Source organism: Ambystoma mexicanum, chromosome 3p (assembly GCF_040938575.1).
Source record: "Ambystoma mexicanum isolate Mex_15411 chromosome 3p, UKY_AmexF1_1, whole genome shotgun sequence".
In the NCBI taxonomy this organism is placed as follows: Eukaryota; Metazoa; Chordata; class Amphibia; order Caudata; family Ambystomatidae; genus Ambystoma; species Ambystoma mexicanum.
The window spans coordinates 193,204,895-193,230,216 of NC_090925.1; the positions used below are offsets into that span (position 1 = coordinate 193,204,895).

Below are 25,322 nucleotides of genomic sequence, written 5' to 3' on the forward strand. Positions count from 1 at the left end.
GCCTAAGTGCGCATGTGTAGATAAAGCTTGTCATGTCTACTGACGTATTTAGGAAAAGGAAGAGTTGCGCATGTGTAGGACAGATCTCATCATGTTTACTGACGTATCAAAGATCAAGTGGTTGCGTGGTGTACGTCAACCGTGTGACGTATCATCCGCGTCTTTCAAGTAAAAGAAACCAAAATGGTGAACCTTAGGGAGGCGAGTCAAAGAGTGCTCAGCAAAGACTAGATGTGATATTTAGTATACCTGATCTTAAAAAGGTGTAATCTCGGGAATTGAAGTATTTACTAAAGAAGGTATGGTATTCTATACAACGGCCGCATGGGAGGTGGAATGTCGAAACAAGATGGTTCGGGTACATGTAAACATAAGGAAACATATGTATTGGATACGTAAGGATATGTATCAACAAAAACATAAACATAACCATAAATTCAACCATTAAACGATTCCAAATTACTGTATAAATTAATTAGTCTGAGCAACCTCTGCAGACGGTTTGTTATCAAATTTCATTTATATCTGCTCCTCATGGATGCACATTCTATTTCTGGAAACTGTAGCATGGTATCCGAGTCTTTTTTAGAAAAATATTGGCATAACATTTTTTATATAGAAATAGAACGGGAATCTAACAACGATGTATCAACAAATGCTACATTATAAGTAAGGGCCTAGGTAGTATTCTTCGTTCATCCCTAACGGGGTAAGTGAATCAAGGCAGTGTATCCAATATAATTCTCTTTGTGACAAGATTTTTTGTAGATCACCACCTCTTGGAAGCGGCTGCACAATTTCGAGAATCACAACTCTCATTTGGGCCACAGTATGTTTGTGGTCTCTAAAATGTCTGTATACTGGGGATTTTGTGTTTTTGGTACGGATGTTAGATTTGTGCTCCGTCCAACGTTCTTTCGCTTTTCTGGCTGTTTTACCCACATAGTACAGTCCACAAGGACAGCGTAGAGCATAAATGACATTTTTTGAGTCACAGGTGGCATATTGTTTTAATAGTATTTTTTTACCTGTGTTGGCATGTCTAATGTGATCTCCCTTTATTACATTCGAACAATGCTGACAATTCAGACACGGGAAAGTGCCGTTTTTTGGTTTGTTAAAAAATGACTGATTGGACTTTTTCCTTCTTTCGGCTTTAATTAATTTGTCTCGAAAGTTTCTGCCTCTTTTGTAGGCAAGCATCGGTGGTTCTGGGAACAGTTGATTAAGCTGTGGGTCTGATTTAATGATATCCCAGTTTTTGTAAATTATCCTTTTTATCTGAAAGCTCTGGCTAGAGTATTTCAGTGAGTGTATCAAGTTAGATTTGGTTTCCTTGGGTTTAATGGTCAGCAATTCCGTTCTAGTCTGTGCTTCTGTTCTGAGTATAGCTTTGTTTAGGAGGACAGTTGGAAAATGTCGATCTTCAAAACGGGATTTCATAATCAAGTATTCTTCTTGGAGTTTATCCGCCTCTGAGGTAATTCTTTTCAGGCGAAGGAGTTGACTATACGGTAGATTTTCTTTTAGATGTTTTGGATGAAAACTGTGAAAATGAAGAGTGCTATTGACATCTGTAGGTTTTCTGTAAATTTGTGTCTTAAGTGCTGAGTTTGAGATTTCTATAGTAACATCCAAAAAGTTGATGGAAGGCTTTCCAATTTCAATTGTTAGTTGAATTCTGTCATTGCATTGGTTCAAGAACTCCCAGAAGTGCAGTAGTTCAGATTCCGTTCCTTTGAAAATGCCAAAGATGTCATCAATGTATCTGTACCACTTTTTGATTTTTCCTTTCCACGTTGGATTTTCCAAGACATAGGTGTGTTCAAAGAAGTACATAAAGATGTTAGCATAGGAGGGTGCCACTGGGGAACCCATCGATGTACCCGAAGTTTGTAAAAAGTATTGTCCGTTGAACCTGAAGTAATTATTGAACAAGATGATATTGATTAATTCAATGGCAAAGGTTTTCTGTATTTGGATTTCATGATGTTTCAGGAGGAACCATTCTAGTGCATCAATGCCTTGGTTGTGTGGAATTGAGGTATATAAACTAGTCACATCCATTGTGAATAGGATGAGATCAGTTTCCGTCATATCAATATCTGATGTGTGATATTCGATAGTGTGCAGGGGACGGGAGTTCCCAAAGTGTTTTGGGAACAACCACACTTTTGTCTATTTTTGTCCAACCTAGATGCCAAGGTTGAGCTTTTCTCCCCCTGCACCTCAAATTTATCTTTAACCCCATTTATCTAACTTAGTTTGATGAGATAAAAATTTCATAAACAGGTGTGCCTCCTGGTTCTCTATATATCTTTCTTATTGGTTGTTTCCCCTCCTCGTTTGAAGGAGGGGTTGGCATCTCTTTGAACCTGCGCACCCAGACCCACTAAGTTATGTCTTTTTCTAAAATTAATACACTTACTGACAAATCTGCAACCACATTAGCCTTTTCAGATGAAGAAGCAACCAGAATACTTGGCCTAATCAAGGATACTAGCAAAGAAACATCTAGTATTGACAATCCTCAGAATTTGATCCAAAGACTAGAGAGGCTTATACGTAGAGAAATCTCCCAAAAACTCCATGCTACGACCCTAGCACAATATTTCAAAGCAAAAAGAATTCCTAGAGGATTGCGGATATATCTACGTCCTACTCTTTGTAAAGACAATAACGAATTTGTAAAACGTTGGGAACAAATATTGAACAAGTGCTCCCTGGATCTTATACTATTGACAATCGAAGAACTGTCAAAATCACTTACACAAATCAATCAGGAAATTGATGAAGTCTCCTCACAATTATCTAAGCTTAAAACTGCAGCAGAACTTCAGGCAATCCTGGAAGATACTAACAACAAATTGGATAATTATAAAAAAGAAATAGAACAGAGAAAGATCAGAAAGTTCAGACGTGACACCCTTGACTATGCCCGAGATATTGTCTACACCTGGCAAGAATTCTACAGTAATAGATCAACCAATTTTTCCCCAAGACAACCAAGACCAAGCCCTGTTAATAATACAGATAGCAGTGAAGTAACCAGTGGAGAACTGGAAGAGAGGCCTTCCACCAGTAACATCGTACCACCTACGACTACTCCAGTTATACAACCACAAAGCAGAGTTCCTCTACAACCCAGAGACACTACTCCCGTACCAGAATCTTTTTTAGGAGGAGGAGAAAAACAAGACGAGGGAAAAAGAAAAGGCCGTCAGAAGACCAAACACTGAAGGAACCAATAATTGTAAACATTTCCTCCAAGGTGTTATCAAAATCAGAAATGGACACCCTTAATCTAGGTGTATCCTTTATACCTACTAATAATTCAACCTTATTTGAAGAAGAGGTTAATCTTTTTAAGTTGATTCGAAAAATGGAGCTCAAAATTTTCTTTGACAATCTGAATCCGGACACTAGAGAAAAAGAAAAATGTCCATTTTTAGAAATGAAGAATAAGAGTAATTTCCATCCTCAGGTTAACCATCCTTTGGTCAACTTATTCAAAACTAAAACAACTATGGCTCTGAAAAAATTGAAGTTCAAACCCTCGAGTAGACAAAATATCAAAAAACATCAATTGAATATCATTAAGAATTTAGCAGAAGATAATCAGATCACAATCAAAAAAGCGGATAAAGGAGGAGCCCTAGTCATTATGGATACCTTGTTTTACAATGAAGGATGCCTCAAACTCTTATCTGACCAAAACACTTATCTTAAACTGGATCATGACCCTATTACTAATATCAAGGAAATCATCAAAAATACAGTAGAAAAAGCGGAAGTACTGAACTGGATTTCAGAGAATACTAGCAACTTCCTTATCAACAAACACCCGGTCACTCCAGTGTTCTATGGCCTTCCGAAAATCCATAAACATAGAACTAACCCACCATTAAGACCCATTGTGGCAGGAACAGAAAGTATTTTCCAACCTCTTGCTATTTATCTTGACACAGCATTACAACCGCTAATACAGGAAACCAACACCTATATCAAAGATACTAGCCACTTTTTACAGAACATCAAAGATATTGATATGACGGAAACTGATCTCATCCTATTCACAATGGATGTGACTAGTTTATATACCTCAATTCCACACAACCAAGGCATTGATGCACTAGAATGGTTCCTCCTGAAACATCATGAAATCCAAATACAGAAAACCTTTGCCATTGAATTAATCAATATCATCTTGTTCAATAATTACTTCAGGTTCAACGGACAATACTTTTTACAAACTTCGGGTACATCGATGGGTTCCCCAGTGGCACCCTCCTATGCTAACATCTTTATGTACTTCTTTGAACACACCTATGTCTTGGAAAATCCAACGTGGAAAGGAAAAATCAAAAAGTGGTACAGATACATTGATGACATCTTTGGCATTTTCAAAGGAACGGAATCTGAACTACTGCACTTCTGGGAGTTCTTGAACCAATGCAATGACAGAATTCAACTAACAATTGAAATTGGAAAGCCTTCCATCAACTTTTTGGATGTTACTATAGAAATCTCAAACTCAGCACTTAAGACACAAATTTACAGAAAACCTACAGATGTCAATAGCACTCTTCATTTTCACAGTTTTCATCCAAAACATCTAAAAGAAAATCTACCGTATAGTCAACTCCTTCGCCTGAAAAGAATTACCTCAGAGGCGGATAAACTCCAAGAAGAATACTTGATTATGAAATCCCGTTTTGAAGATCGACATTTTCCAACTGTCCTCCTAAACAAAGCTATACTCAGAACAGAAGCACAGACTAGAACGGAATTGCTGACCATTAAACCCAAGGAAACCAAATCTAACTTGATACACTCACTGAAATACTCTAGCCAGAGCTTTCAGATAAAAAGGATAATTTACAAAAACTGGGATATCATTAAATCAGACCCACAGCTTAATCAACTGTTCCCAGAACCACCGATGCTTGCCTACAAAAGAGGCAGAAACTTTCGAGACAAATTAATTAAAGCCGAAAGAAGGAAAAAGTCCAATCAGTCATTTTTTAACAAACCAAAAAACGGCACTTTCCCGTGTCTGAATTGTCAGCATTGTTCGAATGTAATAAAGGGAGATCACATTAGACATGCCAACACAGGTAAAAAAATACTATTAAAACAATATGCCACCTGTGACTCAAAAAATGTCATTTATGCTCTACGCTGTCCTTGTGGACTGTACTATGTGGGTAAAACAGCCAGAAAAGCGAAAGAACGTTGGACGGAGCACAAATCTAACATCCGTACCAAAAACACAAAATCCCCAGTATACAGACATTTTAGAGACCACAAACATACTGTGGCCCAAATGAGAGTTGTGATTCTCGAAATTGTGCAGCCGCTTCCAAGAGGTGGTGATCTACAAAAAATCTTGTCACAAAGAGAATTATATTGGATACACTGCCTTGATTCACTTACCCCGTTAGGGATGAACGAAGAATACTACCTAGGCCCTTACTTATAATGTAGCATTTGTTGATACATCGTTGTTAGATTCCCGTTCTATTTCTATATAAAAAATGTTATGCCAATATTTTTCTAAAAAAGACTCGGATACCATGCTACAGTTTCCAGAAATAGAATGTGCATCCATGAGGAGCAGATATAAATGAAATTTGATAACAAACCGTCTGCAGAGGTTGCTCAGACTAATTAATTTATACAGTAATTTGGAATCGTTTAATGGTTGAATTTATGGTTATGTTTATGTTTTTGTTGATACATATCCTTACGTATCCAATACATATGTTTCCTTATGTTTACATGTACCCGAACCATCTTGTTTCGACATTCCACCTCCCATGCGGCCGTTGTATAGAATACCATACCTTCTTTAGTAAATACTTCAATTCCCGAGATTACACCTTTTTAAGATCAGGTATACTAAATTTCACATCTAGTCTTTGCTGAGCACTCTTTGACTCGCCTCCCTAAGGTTCACCATTTTGGTTTCTTTTGCTTGAAAGACGCGGATGATACGTCACACGGTTGACGTACACCACGCAACCACTTGATCTTTGATACGTCAGTAAACATGATGAGATCTGTCCTACACATGCGCAACTCTTCCTTTTCCTAAATACGTCAGTAGACATGACAAGCTTTATCTACACATGCGCACTTAGGCTACTCACCGCGCATGTCACTTTGCTAACAAAGAGCATCACAGTCAGTATATAAAGAGACGCTGCACAGGGTGGACGCATCTCCAATCCGGCAGATGCGGCAATCCTTGTAGCACCTCCCTCCAAAATATTTCATGTAAGTACTTGTAGCCATCAGGTTTTCTCTAGATTAGATGCAGTCTATTTGAAATATTTATCTTTGTCTCTCTCTTCTCAGTTAAAAAATAGTAGTCGACAGACTTTGAACCTTTTTGCCGCAAACCTTCCGTGTTGGATGACAACCACTAGATGCACTTTGCAATCACCTTACTTTTACCGATCATTTTTTCTTAAGATACGTAAGTCTTCAATCCACCTACTTTCATTTAGAAAGTGCCAATTAGATAACCTTGTTTTCATTTCATTTTTTTAAAAAAACGCTTTTGTTGTTAAAAAAAGTTCCATGTACAAATATAACTACGTAAACTCTTGTTCAAGAATGGAGGATGGGATCATAAGCAGATTTACCGAGCTGAATATAAACAACATTTGGTCTTCTTTATCTTTGTGTAAAACAAGCACACTACTATATGGTTTCCAAGTGTGTTTTTTTGTATTAATGAATATTTTTCTTAAATTACGATCACCTGTTGAAATGTGTTACTTTATGTTCAACGGATGACTTGTTGACGCTATTTTTGAGTTAAACTGAGATAAAAACAGAGATAAACTATATGTATGGGCTAATATAATTTGACTTATATCATCTCTTCACTTTGTAGAAAAATGAAACAATTGTGCCATTGCCCCTGAAGAAGAGTTGTACTCGAAACGCGTTGGGCACCACCATATGCTTTGTACAATAAAGAAAAGGATAATTTTACGAAAATCTCTGGTCTCCAGAAAATATTTGCATATTTGCTTACTTGTTTAAGGAAAATTATTTATGTATCATGAAACGTGTTTCTGTCATAATTCTCGTTTTTCCAAAAATTCTACCTAAAAGATTATATGTGAACGAAATCCAGAAACTCTCTTGAGTTATTGTTCTGATTTTTTCAGATATTCGATAGTGTGCAGGGGACGGGAGTTCCCAAAGTGTTTTGGGAACAACCACACTTTTATCACTCCAGTGACCTCATGTTAGACTGTGATATCATTTTATGGGCCTAAACTGAAACTAAGCCATTACCCGGGAACCTGGCCCAAGGATATGACATTACTCCAGGAACCAGATTTTACACTGTCACATTATTCCATCGACCTAACCTGAAACTATAAAATCACTCTAGGAACCTGGCACAAGGATATGACATGAATCCAGTAAGCAGATGTTAGACTGTGACATCATTGCGTGGGCTTAGCCTGAAATTATAGCATTACCATAGGAACCTGGAACAAGGATATAACATAACTCCAATAACCTCATGTTAGACTGTGACATCATTCCATGGGCCTAACCTGAAACTATAACATTACTCTAGGAACCTGACACAAGGATATTACGTTACTCCAGTATCTGGATTTTAGATAGTCACATCATTCCTTGGACCTCCTAACACAAGGATATGCCATTACTCCAATAACCTCATGTTAGACTGTGACATCATTCCATGGACCTCACCTGAAACTATAACATTACTCTGAGAACCCGGCACACGGATTTGACTTTCAAAAGCTTTCCAACAACTTAACTGGTACGAGAGCATTATAATACAAACAGTACACCCATTTCAAGCTATAATAACTCTTTAACCATAAACAGGGAAATTGCCTCCCCCTGAGTTAGCAAAAGGTCATTGCCCTTGTTGACCCCCTTCAGCACTTGCTCAACCTCTTCGGGCCCTCCTCTCTGGCACGCCACCCCCTCACATCCCTCTCCCCTACTCCTCCCTCCCCTGCACTTATCACCTTTGTCTATACACTTGCTCAGTAAGATTTGCTAGAAGGCCAATATAAATTCATGTTGTTTTCTTTTTCCTATGCCCCCCCACAAATGGATTGTCTTGTGGCACCTGGAAACACTTGTGTATAGGCAACATACGAATGCCCAAAAAATAAAATAAAATACAAATACATTTGTGGTAAAGTAGTATATTAGATTTTAAGGAAAATGTAGAAACTCAAGGAGTACAATGGCCAATAGATCAATCATTGATTCTACCAGTTAATAATATACCAACAAAACACAAACAAATTTGGCAACAACTAGTTCACTTAAACAAAGTAAGGCAGACCCTACAATATCTCAAAGAAAACAATGAATACTACAAAGATATACACATAGAGGACAACTTAAAATAAACCACCCAAATAATTCAAGATTCACCACCAACTGGCCAATTTGTATGTGTAGATCCCGTTACTGCAGTCAACATTTTAGACAAGTATACAATTCACCCACTACACTCCAAAGACACCATAGAAGTTGCATTAGAAACATATCAAAGGCGTCAATCCAAAGGCTCTCCAATGAGCATATGGGAGAAAAGTGTAGAAGCACATTCTTTTCCTCTACTCTTTCCTGCTGGAAAAGGAGGAAGATATGATGAAAGATTCACATAAATTAGTGCATCAGAATATCACTGTTTATGAATGTATTCTGAAGACCCAAGATTCAGACAAAATGTAGAATACATTTTCCGCCTCCTGTTCGAAAGTGAAGTAGCAACTCTATGTTGTGGAATTGCATGCACATTAAAAACAGGCTCTAATTTTGTAAACATACCTGCCACCTAACTGCTTCAAAAGATAAAAGACAAAGATGAGGTTTTGAAGTCAAGTATCACACATCTCTTGGCAAACATGCGTGGTACAAAAGAATACTGGTTCTGATGTCACGCTGATGTATTTGTATTTGTATTTATTTTATTTATATTGCGCACCTAACCGAGAGGTAGCAAGGCGTAGAGGCATCAAGAGGATTGCAAAGCTTGGTTACATACAAAGGTACGCGGTCCAGCTGTGGTTACAGTGCTGGACGCGTAAAATAGAAACAATGCACGCCAAGGAGGCATAAATTACAGCGATAAACAATATAGGCAATATTATATACAAGATGCCGGTTGTCTCATGAAAGATATCTATGCCAAACAGATGACAACCTAAATGTACATATTTACACACATAGTGGTGTGGGGCATCAGGGCAACAAGAGAGCTGGTGGTCTTTATGTGTCGTGAGCCTTGAGCCAATGGATGGTCTTAGATCTAAATTGGCGGTAGGGAAGGTCCTCCCTGCAAGTAGGAGGAAGGGAGTTCCAGAATTGTGCTGCCGGAAAGCTGTTCCCTCCAGACATTGTACGTTTAAACCTAGGCACCAGAAGGAGATTAGAGTTGGCCATTCTGGAGGGGCGAGAGGAAGTAGGTCTGGTGAATCTAGTGATACGGTATTGAGGGGCTGCTTGGTGGAGACATTTGTGAGTCAGGGATACCGATTTGAGGAATATTTTGTCTTTAGTGGATAGCCAATTGACGGATCTTCTAGAGTCAGAAATGTGGGCTTTCTTCGAGATACTGAGGGCCACTCTTAGGGCATTATTTTGAAGGATTTGTATTTTGTTAGTGATATTTTTGTTGCAGCTTTCATATAGTGCGTTGCAATAGTCCAGCTTCGACAGGATCAACGCCCTAGTGGCTAGTGTGATGCTATTGGATGGAGAGAGAAAAGGTTTAGCTGCTCTGATGAGTTTGCATGTATAGGATCTGGCGGAAGCCATGGCATTAACTTGTTTTTTGAAGGTGAGAGTAGAGTCTAGGTAGAAGCCGAGGGTTTTGACCTCCTTGGCTACCGTGATCTTATTGTTGTCAATTACGAAGGAGGAGTAATTTTGGTCCAATTTGCTAAGGTTATGTGGCGATCTCAGAATGAGGAGTTCTGTTTTGTCATCATTCAGGCGTAGACCGTGTGAGGCCATCCATGCCTGAATGATGAGGTACACCCTATTGACGAAGACCAAATCCTTGTCATAATCCCCCGTCAGCGGGATGAGGATCTGGGTATCATCGGCATAATTGGTGTAGGTGATACCCAGACCATCTAGATCATCAAAAAGGTGATACCCAGACCATCTAGATCATCAAAAAGGGGCTTCGTGAATATGTTGTACAGTGTCGGGGAAATGCATGATCCCTGGGGCACGCCACAGGTGATGGGCGTTGGGTCAGCTGCTGCTAGTAGGGAGAAGACTCTCATTGTGCAGTTATTTAGAAAGTATTGGATCCAGTCAGTAGCCTCTTGAGAGAAATGGGCTGCTTTTTGAAGGTGATCACATAAGATCTCGTGGTCGACCAGGTCGAAGGCAGCTGAGATATCAAGAAGTAGCAATAGTGCAGTCATGCCCCGATCTCTCAGCTCATCTATCTGTGTCTTAAGGTCTATGAGTGCAGTTTCGGTGCCATGTTGAGGCCTGAAGCCCGATTGTCTGACTCCTAAGAGCTGGAAGTGCTCGAGGTGGTGTTGGATATGTTGGTATGCTACTTTGTCGATGATTTTAAGAAGGAACGGTACTGTGGTGATAGGGCGGTAATTAGTGGGAGTGGAGGGGTCTAGATTAGTTTTATTGAGCAAGGGGAGGACCCATGATTGTTTGAGATTGTTAGGTACGGTGCCTGATGTGAATGACGCATTTATTAGTTTGGTAATAAATGGTGCAAGATCATGAGCCGTATCCTTAATCAATTGTGCAGGACATAGGTATGTTGTATGCTAAGGAACCTATGCCGGATCACATGGTTTGTTACTTTAACTTGTGCATAATATGCATGGGATGACTTGTATGACTTCTTACGTACTGCAAACCAAAATAAAGAGGGAATAGATATAAAAACACCGGGAGAACTCTGTTTTCGTGACCCTGTCAATGTATCAAGGTACTTTCACCATCACCTCATTGCCATGCTGCACTTCATCTGCAATAAAACTACCCCTCCACTCGGAGTAGTGCAGTACATCTTTTGGAGTAAAGAATATCAATCCAGAGGAGCACCACACATCCATGTGCTTTTGTGGATAAAAGATGCTCCCAAATTTAGCCATGACAGTGATGCCACTATTTTACAATTTATTAAAAAAGATATTACCTGTGACATCCCTTCAGAAACCACACATAGTGACCTACATACACAAATCTTACACTTCCAGAAACATAAGTGTGGCAAATATTGCTGACGTTGATATAAAATCAATGGTAAATGCTATACCAAATGTCGCTTTGGCTTCCCTAGACCAGTTTGCACAAACGGGCAAGTAAATAGCTTGATGTCTTCGGTTAGACACAGTGTAAAAGGGAAATTCCCTGAAAACACATACAACTTTAAAAGGGACGAGACATCCAAGTACATCAATGATGACAATGTAATCATTGCCCTCTTGTGGAATGCAAATATAGACATACAATATATTGTAGACAATTCCACTGCCGTTGCAAGATATGCCACAGCCTGTCTTACCAAAGCTGAGAAAACAGAGCTAAAAGACCTCTGGGATGACATATCATCCGACAAAACACTGACACTAAAATTGTACAGCTTTGGTATAAAAATGCTCTCCCATAGAGAATGCGGTGCTACGAAGGTGCAGACTGTTTAACAGGCACACCCTTATATGGGAAATCTGAAACCATTGGGCCTCATTACGAGTCTGGAGTTAGCCATGCCGTTTTTAGCGGCATGGCTACCCCCAAACTTGGGTCTGGATCCGAGTCTCAAAAATGCGATTTATCGGGCCATTCTGACATTTGCGGGCCCGGTAAATCCCATTCGTGGGACCCAGACCTGGTACGTCCCCATTCCCATTGAGCCCTAATAGGGCTCAATGGGAATGGGGAGGATTCTAACAATGGACCCATTAATGATGGGTCCGTTGTTGGCATCCTGTTCTGCTAGCGGGTGCTGCTCTTCACGTCTGGTCTGGCCAAGCGTACAGAGTGGGACCCGCTACAGAACTCGTAATGTGGCACCCCGGTATGAACAGTGCCAGTCCCTTACTGGCACCGCTCATATCGTGGCTGCCACACTCGTAATCAGGCCCATTGTGTGGCTAAACCTTGGTTCAGCTTCATCCTGGGAAAGGGTACTCAAATCCTACCAAGAGATAGAAACAATAGCCACAAATGATCCCAACAGCCAGGACATTTTAAAAAAACAATTTAATTGACATATACTACCCAAACAGAATTACTGCTTTGGAAAACATGTGACTGTACAACGTAGCCCAAAACTACTCCTACAAAAACAATGTCACACCAGATGAGACAACTGGCAAATATTCAGTCTCAACTTGTGAAGGAAGCCTAGTAAAACATTACCGACCCAGCCTAATTAATCATATAAAGCTATAATTTAAATCTCTGCAACATTGAGGACTTTATTACATGCCCACTACACATTTTCACACCTTGGAGAAAAGAAAAATAATTATTAAGTGACCATGACAAAGCTTATTTGCAGCTGCATTCAATGCACATGAAAGCAGTATAACAAATGGCAATTTTAATAAATTTAAACAAATGTTGGACAATGAATGCCAACAAGAGGAAGTGATTGAAGCTCTACTAGATAAAGACACTCCTGAAGGCAGTCAAACTTCCCTTACAGGAAGCCAAGAACCACTCATTTTAAATTAAGCAGAAATAGCCATGTCTGAGCTAGAAAATACCATGTATCAAGTTAAACACTCTGAAGAAGACCTGTCAGTGCTCAATCACAGCTAAATGATAAACAACTCACCATGTATATAAAAGTCACTGAAGAAATTGAACTCATTCAAAACATGTGTCAGTCTGCAGATCTCACCTATGCTAACATTTTAAAAAGCATCTGCTTACTAAAGATGCAAAATCCATCTTAAAAACTAGACCAATGCATGAGCTATATGGGCAAAACACATCTGCCCCTAAGGGCATGTTACAATTTACTCAATAAAAGATCAAATGCATGTCCTCAATGCCAACCCTTGCAAGCTGTAGTTAATTCAATGATACAATGTTGAAAAATGAAATTAATCCCATACTGCATAGTAGCTTTACAGACAAACTAGAAGTGCACGGCATGACACTCCCTGTGTGTTAACAATCAACAGCATGACTAAATAGCTTAGAAAATTGTATCTTCAACAGAGCTGGATTACAAATAGTATTAACTCTGTGTCTAAACTGCAGAGTAATTGTAAAATGTAATCTTGACGTAGAACAGGGTTTAGTCAATGGAGCAATTGGTACAGTTGTTGGCTTCCAAACGTATCCACATGACAACAACATTCATTTTGTCAACATGCAATTTGACAAACTTGCAGAAGTGAAACAAATAGGCTGCAAAATAGCATATTTCCTTCCTTTCAAAGACATGTAGGTATGCAGAGAACAATTCTCTCTATCTCTTGCATATGCTTTCACTATTCACAAATCGCAAGGTCTAACTGTAGATCATGCATGGATTGACATTGACAGCACAGTTTTCAAAGAAGGTATGAGTTATGTAGCACTTTTACATCTCCGTACATTCAATGGTCTATTCCCAGTTAACTTTGATGCGAGCAAAGTCAAGGCAGACATGCCTTGTATCCTAGAATACAACATGCTATGTACACTGCACACCCCCATCTAGATATGTACCCTGTACCTCAAAGAAGAAGACCTTCACAATAAAAACTTATACAAACAGAACCTATAGCAGATCTACCTGCAATACCACTGAAATAACACAAAGAACAACAGCTGCTCCATCAATTAATACAACCAGCAAACTCTCTAGTCCAAGAACAACTGCACATCCATCAGAAGGCAAATAGGCAAATGTCTCTTCTCAAAAAACAACTGTAGGCCCATTAAAGGATACAGAGGCACAACTCTCTGGTCCATTTAAATTCAGCAACACAACTGGAGTAAATTGCTATGCAAATGTAGCAATCAATTTTCTCTTCCAATTGCACCAACGGTTCACAACATATACTTAAACATCTTGGACGAGTTGTGTTTGAAAATGCTCGTCCTTCACAGAAATTCCACAAATAATCCTGACAGCACTTATAGTGTCTCAGGTATAATGCAGGAATTGGACTACTGTACAAGAATGGAAAATTAACCATAAACCCACAGGAAAATTCACAAGAATTTCTAATGTACTTACTACAAGTACTAAAAACCAGAAACATCCGGATCATTGAAATCTTCCAGATTTCATAAATGTGGTAACACATGCACTCTCTGCAACCATGTTTCATAAGAGCACATCCCTGATGAACGATTTGTGTATGTATCTATAACAAATTATGAATCCATTCCATTTCATCACCTTCTGCAGAATGCAAATCATGGCATATTATGCCCTTTTTGCAATTCAGACAATCGTTCCAGCATACAAATAAACTCACATGGCCAATATGTAACACTAATGCTTCTAAGGCACAATGCAGATGGTACCAAACATAACTGTAAGCTTACTAGCTTTACACACAACCAAGTATCTCTTGGCAAGAAAACCCTCGCAACAGTAGGCAAAATCTACCACACTGATGCCACAACCACTTCAGGCCACTATACTGCATATGTCAAAAAAAGAAGTGGTTGGTTTGAATAAACAACACGTCCATTACTCCAAAAAATCGGATACCAGCAAATCTAACAAATGCCTACTTAATATTCCTTTTACCCAAATGTACTCACTAATGTATAGTACAATACACAGTTAGAATAAATCAATGGGTATCTAACTGCATCCATACTACAACAATTGTACTTTTAAAATCTAAGACAGTTAGAATACACCAACAGGTATCTAACTACTTTAAAAATGCCTTTAATTTTAATATACTTTCAATATGCCATCACATTTATTGTTACTGCAAAACCTCTTGTGAAGTCCAATTTAGTTAGAATACGCCAACGGGTATCTAACTAATTTAAACATACCCTTAATTACAATACAGCTCAAACAAACACCCTATCACACTTACACTCACATAATATATCCGTGCTACCACACACATGTATTCTGTAACATGCATATTCCTTAAAACTATGCAAATGCCAAAAACTGTATGTAAATACAGTCTTTTTTTTAAATTCACTATGTATTTTCTTTCCCAATGACCGAATGATTATTTCATGTTAATACAACAACAGTGTACCACACACTAATGTTGTACCAAGCATAGTATATAGAATCTACTATTTAAGAGGGTCCAAAAAGTAAATCTATATGTACAATTGTATGCAAATAAAGGTTTTAAACTTTCTTGTTTAGCAAATTATACTGGCTTTATTTCACAGAAAAAGAACCAGAGATTCCAGCTTGATTACCATATGCAACTAACCAGTAACCAGACCCAGTATTATCCTATGTTTTTTTTCACAAGAAACAACTACATATTCCAAAAGCACTATTGTCAATTGTGCTACAATCATAAATACCATATACACTTGCATTATATCATTCCACCATATTACAACTACTGTACACTCCCCATACAGTACCTATAATTACTATACACATATTACTATAGTGTATATATATACGTATTCCTGAACTACCACTGTGTTGGCATTGAGTGTGTGGCTAACTCTCAATTGGGTGGAGTTCCTGCAATACTGTTGGTGGAGTTGATGTGCACCTCCAGAGACGTTCCTGCAAAAAATCCACCAAACTCATACTGTAGTCCAATGCTTTGTTTCATCACCAGTAGGTCTGGGTATATTAATCGATTTTTTTGCACTCTTAGCCAGTGCTACGTATAAGATATTGAAGTAGTAGTATTTTACTCCCTATTTTTTTTAAAGTTAAATGATTTTTTAGGGAGTAAAAAAGTAAGTCCCACTGGGAATATTTTATAAGCGAGTAAAAATATTTTTAAGAGTAAACGCAAAATGTTTTGTAATACATATTCCTTTGCACCTCGGTATTCATGCACATTAAAACCTCTTCAGATCAGGCAGTAATAATGGTCAAGTGTCTTTCATATCCATGAAGCTGTGTGGGTGAATGCTGGGAGAGGCTCCTGCGTGTGCTACTGGTCCAAACATACCCATGGAGCTGTGTGGGTGAAAGCCAGGGGGAAGGCTCCTGCATTTGCTACTGGTCCAAACATATCCATGGAGCTGTGTGAGAGGCTCCTGCGTGTGCTACTGGTCCAAACATATCCATGGAGCTGTGTGAGAGGCTCCTGCGTGTGCTACTGGTCCAAACATATCCATGGAACTGTGGGGGTGAAAGCCAGGGGGAGGGCTGCTGCATGTGCTACTGGTCCAAACATATCCATGGAGCTGTGGGGGTGAAAGCTGGGGAGAGGCTCCTATGTGTCTATTTCCTATTTTGTGTTTGGTGTATGTTTACTCCAAGTTTTTCTTTATGGGAATATTTGCCTATTTTTAGGGAGTAAAAACGGCCGCTACACCCGTTATCTGTAGGGCAGTTCTTAGCTCATGCTCACTGAGGGTCTTTTACGAATAGAGATTTCTCGTGCTCCCTCCAGTGACATCTTCTTTTCTCACCGTAGGGCAGCAGAGCGAAAGGAGACTGGACCGTGGCCATCTGGCGGCATGAGCTGGTAAGAAACCTTGTACTTCATGGCACTTGAACGGCACTCAACTCTCACAGAACTGTCACATCTTTACATCTTCGAATGCAGCAATTATGAAGCTTCTCCATCCTCCTTCCTTGTTGCCTTCCCTTTCACGCCTCTTCTCCTTGCCCTCCATAGCAGTCTCCTCCTCTCCCTCTTTCTCCTGCACCCTCTCACAGTCTCTCCACTGGCCCAGCTTCATCTCTTGTACCACACCACCTCGCTTCTCATACTCTCTGATAAGGCAGCCCAGTCGGTTGCAGACCTGCTGCAGGTGTCTATGTGAAAGCTACATGTGGGGTAACGGGGGTGAATGCTGGTGGGCCCCACTCAGACTTTTATCCCTCTGCGGCCAATAACATGCACACGCTGAATATCATATAAAAAGCGTGGATACCCATGAAACAAATTTCACCAACAAAGGAGTATCTGTCTCACCTTCATTTTGACCCTGTTTTAGACATGTCTTAGTGTTTGTTTTATTGAGGCGGTCCTTAAAAGTACATTTTTCCAATACTAAATGCACCGTTTTTGTACGTGCCACTTAAAGCAATCCCTGCATTTAAACGCCTCAACGTTTGGTACCTAAAAGGACTGGCACAGAAAGATCATTAGAATGGCCCCTGAAAAAATAATGTGTTCAAGAAGGATTCCAGGAACAGGATGCAAGTGTCCTGGTTCCAGAGCAGATAGCTTCAATTCTGTACCATAATTTCTTTTTGGAAAACATGCGTTGTTGTTGACAACCAGCAAAGAAAAACACAGACATTGTTGGACTCATCAAACCATGTCACCAGCTATCACAACATGTGTATTGAAAATGAACAAGAACAACTGTTTGATACATTTCTTTAAATCTTTAAATATACAAGAACTGACAAAAGTTAACAATTCCTCTTACATCATTGCATCATCTTTTGCAGAATTACAGATTTAGGCAGTTTTCTAAATGTAAAAGTAGCTCTGTCATTTCCCTATAGTTATCTGTAGGGCACATGGGTGGAACAGTCACTTAGAAACTACAGGGGGCCAATTTAAGGCTGTCTGGGTGTAACTTAGCAGTTAGATGTGAAAATATTTGTTTTATTAATTCTCAGCTAGAAATGTGCACTGTTTTCAAACCGTTACCTGATCCTTACTTCCAGAATTTTAATGGTATTTTAGATAAAACTGCAGTTCCAGACCCACCTTCCATGCCTACTGTTCCTGCAGCCAATGAAGCTTAAAATGCTTCTTTTTGTCTTCATTTTGGACATTTGCTGTGCTGTGGATTTCTCTTTACTAATCATTTAACTCTGCACCAGCTGATGAAGAAGTCTGTGGGGCTTCGAAAGCTAATGCTGTGTTCCCTCTCTGCATCGCATCTTCAACGCCTGCATCCTGTGTGAGCTAGCCACTTCTAAATGAGGTCTACTGAATCCAGTTCCTGGCATCTGGGGTTTTGAACATGAGGTGAACTCTGATGAGGACTATTCTAGTTGATTACCTGTGCCCTTTTTGCAACTGGTTGAAGGTGTCTTAAGACATATATTGTTCTCAGTTGGCAATTTTATTTCACCATTATAATTTCACTTGTTTTTGTGGTTATATATAGACCGTTGCCCAGAAGGGAGACTGCTCACAACTCTCCCAAGAATGACTAGGGATAACGCTTCCCTATCATAACCCTTTTGCACAATTTGTCAAGTTGGTTCCGGGTGGGATCTGAACGTTGGCAATCACTAGCTCCCTGAATCTGTTCTGAGGCCCAGTGGAGAATTTCACCCAATCAGATAGCTCTGCAAGTCCACGTGCGGTGTTTCACCCAATCAGTAACATACCAGACAATAGCTGGCCTGGCCTGCGCCTGCCTCCAGTATACCCCACAGAATTGCCACAGAGTGCAAGTGCCTGGAGCCAGTGAGTACACACCTGTTTTGCCCCGCCTGGTTCCTATCCTTAACTGTGAGCTGCTGGCTTAGGTGTCCTGCCTACTCCACTTGATCCTGCCAGACTCGCACCCAGCCTGCCCTCCTCTTCTCAGCATTATTGTTGCTTAGTTTGCATAGATTTAGTTTTTTAGGTTAAGATGCTTCTGAAAATCGCCAACCCTCAGCCTTTCTTTTTTGCTTGTCATTATTGAAGCCATTGCTGCGGAGATTCGCCAGAATGTTCTACTGGCCTCAATGCAAAGCCTGGCCTGCAATATGGAAAACTATATAAATAAATACCATACAAATAATAAAATAAAAGGGTCTGGACAAGGGATGGTAATAGCAGTGAAATCTGTCAGGTCGTAGAACTTGGAGAACACCAGCCCCTCTCCCCCTTCACTGTGGAAATGGTGCACTCCACGTGGCCGTGGTCCCTCCAGGAGATCTGAGCAATGCTGACCAGTAGCTGGCCAGACCTGGCCAGGAGGACCTTGGAAGCGCGTACCCTTCAACCTGTTGAATCTCCAAGGTGGAGGATCCCACGCAAGAGAGTAGGGGGGCATTTTAGAAGGGGTTGGGGGAGTGATCCTATTGAGGTTTATGCAAAGCAGAAAAACGTTGGCTGGAAAGTTTTCAATACATAGCAGATACTACCATTGCTCTGGGCATCCCTTTTTAGCCTGGTATGCCATTGCAGAAGGGGAAATACCATATGCAAATCAGGTTGGTGCCAAAACAGAAGGGTAAGTCCAGCCGGAACTGCCAGGTCACGTGATCCTTCTGCAGGAGACCAGACATGTTTCGGCCTCACTGGGAGTCATCAGGAGGTGCAGGTTGAATCTCAAGGCACAGCAAGTTCTGGACCCTCACAGTGCAGCTAAGGGCAACTTATGCAACATCGCAGAAGGATGGGAGGAAGCTTTTGAAGTCTATGGAAGCCAGTGATTTTATTGGGAGGATGACAGTTCTCTCTCCTTGCTGTCTTGCTCTTTCTCTCTCGCTCATCACTTGCAGCAGTAGCGACCAAACATGGAGTCAGAGTTGCCTTACAATCCCCTAGACTGGTGGTGTCTGGTGGCATCTCTTGCACCAACATAAGAGGGTGTCCAGGCCAGATCCTGTGTGTGCCAAAAATGTCAACATGCACAAGACCCCGACTCACAAATAGATTCAAGTGTGCTCCCAGGCATGATTTCCATGTGTTCATCAACTCTAGAAGGGAAATGCAAGGGGTGGGCGTGATCAACTGGGCTTAACAAAAAAGCCAGTGTCCTCGATATGAAAGTGTGCAGGTCACGAATGGTCTGTCGCAGCAGCTCAGTGTAGACCACCCTGGACCCCGTGCAATGCCCACACACGAGGGAGCAGATTGGGATCTGGGCACGCACGCTGAGGCAGTATGCTGTTTGGCACACACGCCCTTCGGAGTACCAGCTCATGTGGGTCTCTGATCCTGAGGACCCTCTTGCCCTGGTCAGTGTGCTAGCCCCTATAGTCGGAGTATGCTCTCGTGTAGTGTCACAGATGAATGCCTCGCTATCGCACACGTTCAACGATAAAAGAAGAAAGATGGGCCAAATTCAATCTGATTCCAGAATGTGACACAAATTCACTCTCAAGTTTGTCATTAAATGTAATTTCAATAGTAACTTTTGTGTAGCAGTAAATTCTAAATGTTATTGCAGACTGCAATGGATTATGGATGGACAGGATCTGTTATGAGGGAATCTGTTCTACACAAAGTAATCCTTTTCTGCTCATATGGTCTGTGATCTGGTCCGTATTAGTAGATTGCCTCTCTCCCTGCTGTACTCCACTCTATCTTGCACTTATTGGGCTGCCTGTATTTCTTTAGTAGGTATATCGGCTTCCGGTTTCGTGTTAGGATACAAAGTTGTTTGGCTTGCTGTATCATTCCTGTAGAGCATTCATCCAATCAGGTTGTGCCTGACCTTTACAAGACAATGTAAGGCACATCCTGATTGGATAGATGATCTTATTACTCCATTCTCTCAAGTCGCTCCTCCTTGTTTCAGACTATTATTGAAAAAATATCCAAGCAATTCTGCCTTCTAGTCCTTGGTCCAAGTCCTTCAGCTTTGTCACTGTCCTTCCCCGTCATAATACTTCACCACAGTCCTTCTCCTTCATCACAGTCATTTTTCCTCACATTTCTTCTTACAAGTCCTTTTTCATCATAATCCTCCTCACAGTCTTTATCGTTCATCACAATCCTTCATCTTTGTCACAATTCTTCTACTTCATCACAGTCTTTCTTCATGACTCTCGCCAATGATAGACTTTATCTGTCTTCACAGTTCTTCAGCACATTTCATCTCCTTCATTTTCAAAGCCTTTCTTCTTCATCATAGTCCTTCTTCTCCTCTTTTGTCACAGTTCTCCACCACAGTCCTTCACCTTCGGCACAGTGCTTCATCAAAGTCCTTCTCCTTTGGCACAGTGCTTCATCACAGTCCTTTTCTTTCACATTCCTTCTTTGTTGCATACCTTATCTATCGTCAGTACATCTTCTTTGGCACATGTTTTCATCACAGTTATTCTTCTTCATCATAGTCATTTATTACAATGCTTCTTTTACATAACAGTCCTCCTTCAGCACAATGTTCATCACAGTACTTCTCCTTCAGAGCAGTCCTTCATCACAGTCACAATTCAGCACAGTCCTTCCCCTTCAGCATAGTCCTTCATCACAGTCCTCCTTTGGCACATTCCTTCATCACAGCTCTCCTTCAGCACAGTCCTCCTTCATCACAGCCCTTCATCACAGTCCTCATTCAGCACAGTCCTCCTTCTCCTTCATCAAAGTCCTTCATCACAGTTCTCCTTCAGCACAGTCCTCCTTCATCACAGTCCTTCACCACAGTCCTCATTCCGCACAGTCCTTCTTCTTCAGCACAGTCTTTCATCACAGTCCTCCTTCGGCACAATCCTTCTTCACAGTTATTCTTCAGCACATTCCTCCTTCATCACAGTCTTTTCCTTTGTCACAGTCTTCCCTCATCACAGTCCTTTACGACAGTCTTCCTTTTTCATCGAACTTCTCCTTCTTCATCTTAGACCTTCTTCAGTACACTGCTTCATCACAGTCCTTCTTCATCACAGTTATTCCCCTTCATGTTCATCCTTTTGCACAGTTCCTCTCTTTCATCACAGCCCTTCTCCTCTGTCACAGTCCTTCAGCACAGTCCTTTTGCTTCAGCACATTCCATAATCACAGTCCTCTTTCATTGACAGTCCTCCTCCTACATCACAGTTCTCCTTCTTCATTGGTCATTGACCTTCAGCACCGTCTGTTCCCTTTGTCACACTTCTTCTCCCACATCACAGTTCTTCTCTTGTGTCATAGTAATTTTCCTTCATCATAGTCCTTCTCATTAGTCACAGTCCTTCTGCCTCATTACACCCTGCCTTTCTCGTTCATTCATGAATCCTAACAATCACATACATTCATCCATCCTTCCTGTGCCTCTCTTCACTGGACATATACCTCATGTGCCTAAGTGTGTCTGTGTGCATTGACTCCGAAAATATTTTCACCATAGAACAGCCAAAGCCCATGGCTTTGTTAATGCTTTTGTTCACTTTTCCTAAGGTTCGCCATCCTGTTTGTTTTGGCACCAACAGCCAGCGCGGCAGCATCTGCCTTGTACGGGGAGATCCTGTCCCCCAACTTCCCGCAAGGGTACCCCAATGATGTGCAGAAGACCTGGACCGTCACTGTGCCGGAGGGGTATGGAATCCACATCTACTTCACCCACCTGGACATCGAGTCTTCTGAGAACTGCTCATATGACTCAGTACAGGTACGAAGCCTGCACTCACACCTGTTGAAAAGCAGAGACACCAGTGATGACTACGCCCTAATGCCCAGATTGACAGTGCACCACAATTCATACCAGAAAGGCTGGGCACCTGGGAGGCATTTCCAGCAGTAGGTGGTCCTTTCGGTCAGGCTTTGGTCTCATTGGCAGAACTGTTTTTGGCCCCATGCCCAAAACTAGAAAGCTATAGAGTACTGAGGACCAGGATGGAGGTACATTGGCAGAGTGTGTGTAGTGTGGTCCTAGTAGAGTCACACTGGTATGTGCTGGGTGCTTCAGGGCAGGGTTGATGTGCATTGGTAGATGGTATGTTTCCTGGTGTCGACGTTTCTATGCCCTTGCAAGCTGCACAGCAGGGCAGAGGTAAATTGCCAGATTGTGTGTTTTCTGGTCCCAGTAGCATCATGTTAGTATAGGGGTTGGTGAGGCAGGGTGCATTGGAAGAGTGTCTGCTTGCTCGTGCCATTACTTGCACCTGCAGGTGCTGTGCAGCAGAATTGTGCTACATTGGCAGGGTGTGTTGTTTCTGGTGCTAATACTGGTATACCATTTGGTGCTGCACAGCAGGGCCAAGGTCTATTTGCAGTGTGTGTGCTTACTGGTGCCAATACTTGTATCCCTGTAGGTGCTGCACAGCAGGATTGAGGTGCATTGGCAGGGTGTATGTTGTCTAGTGTAAATAGTGGTATACACCTTGGTGCTTCACAGCAGGGGGGAGCAGGTTGGGGTGCATTGGCAGTGTGTGCGTGTTTACTGGTGCCTATATGCCTTCGTGCTGCACAGCAGGATTCAGGTGCATTGGCAGGGTGTCTGTTTGCTGGGTCAATACTGGTATGCCCCGTACGCGCTGCACAGCAGGGGGAGCAGGGCTGAGGTGCATTGGCAGTGTGTGCATGTTTACTGGTGCCAATATGCCTTGGTGCTGCATGTAAAGATACCGGTGGGGGGTGTCTGTACTTCTGCTCTTTATATGGTAGAGGAGAGGCACAGAGGACTCCAGCCAAGATTCTCTATTATGGTAGCAATGGATGAGCAATCAAGGCCTAGCTTCTCAGGGGGTGATGCAGGCTGGTTCTTAAGTACAGTGTAGTCCCCAAGCCCCCACAAAGGAATGTCCACACACTGGATTACTGAAAACACAGTCTTTATATAATTAATATTCAAACGTATGTACACTATCACAATAACACACTTTGTACTCAGAAATCAACAATGGCAAATATATACAATTCTAAAGTGGTACCACCAATATTATCAGATCTCATTAAAGTGCATCAACTATACTGTCAGAATGTCACGCAGATCAATAACAAGGAAACCAGCAATAGAAATATGAAGGAAAGCAAGATGGTTGAAACAATAGGCAGAATTCTAGCCCCTACCACTAGACACAGTTGTGTGTGGAGATCCCCCCACCTGGGCAACCTGTAAAATAAAGATATAGCACAAGCCCAGTCCATATATTGCTCAATAGTCTTATTCTCTCCTATAATGTTTTTACCACCCCCCCCAATGTACCTGGTGGAGCAGAGTTCTTCGAAGAAGCGTCGATGGATCCTTCATGAGTGACTGCCTTTAAAGCAGGAGCCACGGATCGTCGAGAGGCGTCGAAGATGGTGAACTTGGCGTCAACAGCGTCAATGAGAAGTTTGAGGGTGCCGAGACCACGGCGCCGATCCAGGCGGTGCTCGTTGGTGACGTCCTGCGAGGATGAGGTGTGCCGGGCACCTCAGTGTTTGATAGTTCTGGACCGCAAAGAGTTTCAGAAGAACTGTGGCCCAGCAAGGGCATCAAGTCGTCGAAGTCTTTGTGGCCTTCAGGTGGTGGAAAACCCACCGGCGGATTCTCCTCGGCACGTCGGCGGCCTTGACTCTCTCCGGCAGGATAAAGCGGTCGTCGGTGCAGACAAGGGAGTCCTTCGATTCAATGGTTCTTAGGCAAAGGAGCAGACAGCTCTGGTCGTCGGTGGCACGGCGTCAAGCTGTCCCCTCTTCTGGGGCAACACGACTTCAACAGGCCTCCAGCAGTTACACAAACCTGCGAACCCTGGTCGACGGCAATGGACTTCGACAGCGGCGAAGTCCTGGTGCTTCACTTCGTTCTCCTCAGCGGTCCCGTCTCGGGTCGGCAGCCTTTGGAGGGTGTGACTTCCAGGGAGCTTCGGCGAAGGTTAGCGGTGCTCGATGGTCCCTTGGAGCACGGGAAGAGGGCGCCTTACCAGGTCCTATCTCGGATCAGTCTTCGACTAATTCGGCAGCTTTCAGATCAGGTCAAAGCAAATGCAACAGCAAGTCTTCTTCTTCCAGCTGGGCGTCGAGGATCATCAGTTCCAGTTACTCTTCAAGTGTAGACACAGCCTCTGAACAATTTCCAGTGGTCAGAGGTCCCCAGATATACTATCCTGTATCTCATCCACATTGCTGGGTCACACTCAGCAGCCAATCATACAGAAGGGCATTCATGCAGTCAGCCAATCAGGCACACAGTGCATTCAGGTCATCCTCCTCCGTCTCAGACACTCACAACAAGGAATGTGGATTGGAACAAGTACCCAGCCATTCAACACTACACACTGCATTCAGGCCAGTTTCGGGCAGGATTGTCTCATTCTTTGTCTCTCATACCAGAAACCAGACAGCCACAACAAGAAGTGCATATTGGTCACACACTCCATTCACCCAGATCCCACCCACAGGGTGTACCCACAACATACAGTTACTGGGAAGGCTCCAGCCAGTCTGGACTGGACTTCACAACAACGCCATATATGTTACTTCCACCCAACAGCCACTCAGGGGGAAGGGACAGAGTCAGGGCTTCCCAGGACTTTGGGAAAATAAGGTAACAGGCAATAGAAAGCGAGAGGCTACAGGGGCCATCTTGCTTTC

The 25,322-nt window shown here is 41.8% G+C and overlaps 1 protein-coding gene across 4 annotated transcripts in view; it reads left to right on the forward strand.

The window, feature by feature from the left end:
- C1S (complement C1s) overlaps positions 1–25,322 on the forward strand; it is a 479,233-nt gene that overhangs the window by 360,774 nt on the left and 93,137 nt on the right. For all 4 annotated transcript variants that reach the window (XM_069650604.1, XM_069650605.1, XM_069650602.1 and 1 more), the window contains exons 2-3: positions 16,614–16,664; positions 22,206–22,416. In XM_069650604.1, coding sequence (XP_069506705.1) covers positions 16,657–16,664; positions 22,206–22,416 — 219 coding nt within the window. In that variant the 5' untranslated portion in view covers positions 16,614–16,656. The remainder of the gene's footprint in view (positions 1–16,613; positions 16,665–22,205; positions 22,417–25,322) is intronic.